Genomic DNA, 2,500 nt, shown 5'->3' with positions numbered 1-2,500 from the left:
GTACGCCCACAGCAAGGTGTGTGTGTGTGTGTGTGTGTGTGTGTGTGTGTGTGTGTGTGTGTGTGTGTGTGTGTGTGTGTGTGTGTGTGTGTGTGTGTGTGTGTGTGTGTGTGTGTGTGTGTGTGTGTGTGTGTGTGTGTGTGTGTGTGTGTGTGTTGATCCTCCCCTCCCCAGTGTTTCACTCCCAGTTTATTTAAAGATGTGTGTGTGTGTATGTTCTCATGTTTGTGTGTGTATGATTTCATCTTTTCCTTGTGTCTGTGATGTCACGTGATGAACTCAGTCACAGGATGTTGTAGTTCTCCGGTCACCATCGGCAGGGCCACCGAGCCGGAGGGGATCGCTCCCGGTTCAGGTCCAGGTTGAGCTCCACCTCACGGATCTGCCTCTTGATCCACAGCCACCTCCACGTCTTCTCTGCAGCCCAACTCCATGGACACACACCTCCATCTGCATTCTATGAGCATCCCAGGATATTTAACCTTCTTGTGTTGATGGGCCTCCTCTGTCCAGCCTCCCTAGGTCGACCTGCAGCTGCCAATCGCACTCTGGAAGTAGGAGTCCAGTAGTAGAGAACCTGAGCTCCATCAGCAGCTCATGATGTGCTCCAGGGAACCTCTTGCCAGGCACAGTGGGTACTGCCTGGGTACTGGCATGGATTGTTGGTGTGCCCCTAAAGGGCAGTACCACTTCAACTCTCCAGCAGGCCCAGCCACCACCAGAGGAACCAGCTGATATGTCTCTCAAAGCCTTCCACATTGGTCCTTGTCTCCTCATTAATAAGTAGAGAAGCTGCAGGAAGCAGTGTTCTCAGAGGATTCCATGCTGATAAATCAATGCCTTGAGCTCTCCTGAAAGTGCTGAGTCCTCAGCTGCTGATGGCCATGCTCCTCTGTCCACGTTGGACTCTGCAGTGTCTCTGAAGGGGACGTGAAGGATCGTCCCCAGGCTCCTCCCTGGCCCGTCTGTCCCTGATGGAAGCTGGGCTCCTCATATGGTGCAACCAGGGATGAAGCCTTTCTGTAGCAGAGGCCGTTCAGATGTTGTGGTTCCAATGGTGCATCTCAGACTGGTTGTAGTGGTCTTCGGTCCTCTCTGGAAAATGTCCCCTTCTCAGTGCTGTTGCCACCAGTTTGTGTGGAATGGATTCATAGACGTTGACAAGGTGGAGCAGAATGACGGTGTCCTCTCCTGTCTCTCTCTCTTCTCATAGGTCAAGTGGGTAACTTCTCTGTCTCTCTCTGGTTCTGCTCCTGATGTCTCTTTGTCGCCCCCTACAGGAGCTGATCACAGCCTGGTACATCGGCTTCCTGTGTCTCATTCTGGCCAGTTTCCTCGTTTATTTGGCAGAAAAAGAAGATAACGAACAGTTTGAGACGTACGCCGACGCCCTCTGGTGGGGACTGGTGAGACTGAGACACACTCTCATGTTACTGTGACTTCAGGGGACATGACATCCACCCGGTCCGACTGGGTGGAGTTAAGATCTCGTTCAGGTTAAAGTCCTGACTCAGCGACTTACACCTCAGGTTGGACCTGGACATGAGTCCTGACGTCCTGATTGTTCTGTCTCTGTCAGATCACACTGACCACCATCGGTTATGGAGATAAGTTCCCCATCACCTGGAATGGACGTCTCCTGGCTGCGACCTTCACTCTGATCGGAGTCTCTTTCTTTGCTCTGCCCGCTGTGAGTCAAATGATTCCCTGAGTTCACCTGAGGTGAGCGTCCACCTGGTCTCCACTCACCTGGTCTGGGTTCATATGTGTGTCCTCAGGGGATCCTGGGTTCCGGTTTTGCTCTGAAGGTCCAGGAGCAGCACCGACAGAAGCACTTTGAGAAGAGACGCAACCCAGCAGCCGGACTCATCCAGGTGAACTGACCCTTGTTTCCATCTGCAGGGACGACATGTGACCGGTGACATCATCACTTCATTCAGAACCAACTGGATGAAACCGGTTCAGAGCAGAAACTCAGTGACAAATATTTACTCCACATTCAAACCAATGATGCAGCAAACATATTGATGTGCTTTTACTTTGAAAGTCTGTGTGGTGATGGGCTCCTTCCTGCTCCGGCTGCATCTGGCTTGTAGTTGTTTCCGGGGAAGTGATCGTCCTCTGTCCGTCTGCAGGCGGCGTGGAGAGTCTACGCCACGAATCTGAGCCGAACTGATCTGTCTTCCACCTGGGACTATTACGAGAGGACGGTGTCTGTCCCCATGTACAGGTGAGTCGGTCCCACCTGTCTGCCTGCCTGTCTGGCTCTGTGATTAAATCATCTTCTCTGTGTCTCAGGTTGATTCCTCCTCTCAATCAGTTGGATTTACTGAGGAACCTCAAGAACAAATCAGGACTCTCATTCAGGTTAGAATATGTTACAAGTATTACTACTGCAGCAAGTACACACAGTACTGCATCAAGTACTACAAAACAACCACATCTATAACCAATACAGTACTTTTGTTGAAAGGTGAACTTGAATTTATACTAAAGTCAC

At 51.1% G+C, this 2,500-nt stretch overlaps 1 protein-coding gene across 4 annotated transcripts in view; it reads left to right on the top strand.

The window, feature by feature from the left end:
- The window catches only part of LOC133972446 (potassium voltage-gated channel subfamily KQT member 2-like), a 14,569-nt gene that overhangs the window by 2,935 nt on the left and 9,134 nt on the right, over positions 1 to 2,500 (top strand). For all 4 annotated transcript variants that reach the window (XR_009924459.1, XM_062409923.1, XM_062409915.1 and 1 more), the window contains exons 5-10: positions 1 to 16; positions 1,281 to 1,406; positions 1,580 to 1,690; positions 1,779 to 1,874; positions 2,136 to 2,230; positions 2,299 to 2,367. The exon at positions 1 to 16 is cut by the window's left edge and continues 160 nt beyond it. Coding sequence is in view for 3 of the 4 variants with exons in the window: in XM_062409923.1 (XP_062265907.1) it covers positions 1 to 16; positions 1,281 to 1,406; positions 1,580 to 1,690; positions 1,779 to 1,874; positions 2,136 to 2,230; positions 2,299 to 2,367 (513 nt within the window). In the remaining variant the exon portion in view is untranslated. The remainder of the gene's footprint in view (positions 17 to 1,280; positions 1,407 to 1,579; positions 1,691 to 1,778; positions 1,875 to 2,135; positions 2,231 to 2,298; positions 2,368 to 2,500) is intronic.

This window comes from Platichthys flesus, chromosome 2 (assembly GCF_949316205.1).
Source record: "Platichthys flesus chromosome 2, fPlaFle2.1, whole genome shotgun sequence".
NCBI lineage: Eukaryota > Metazoa > Chordata > Actinopteri > Pleuronectiformes > Pleuronectidae > Platichthys > Platichthys flesus.
Note: the sequence above shows the minus strand (reverse complement) of the source record. Positions and strands in the feature narration are given on the sequence as shown.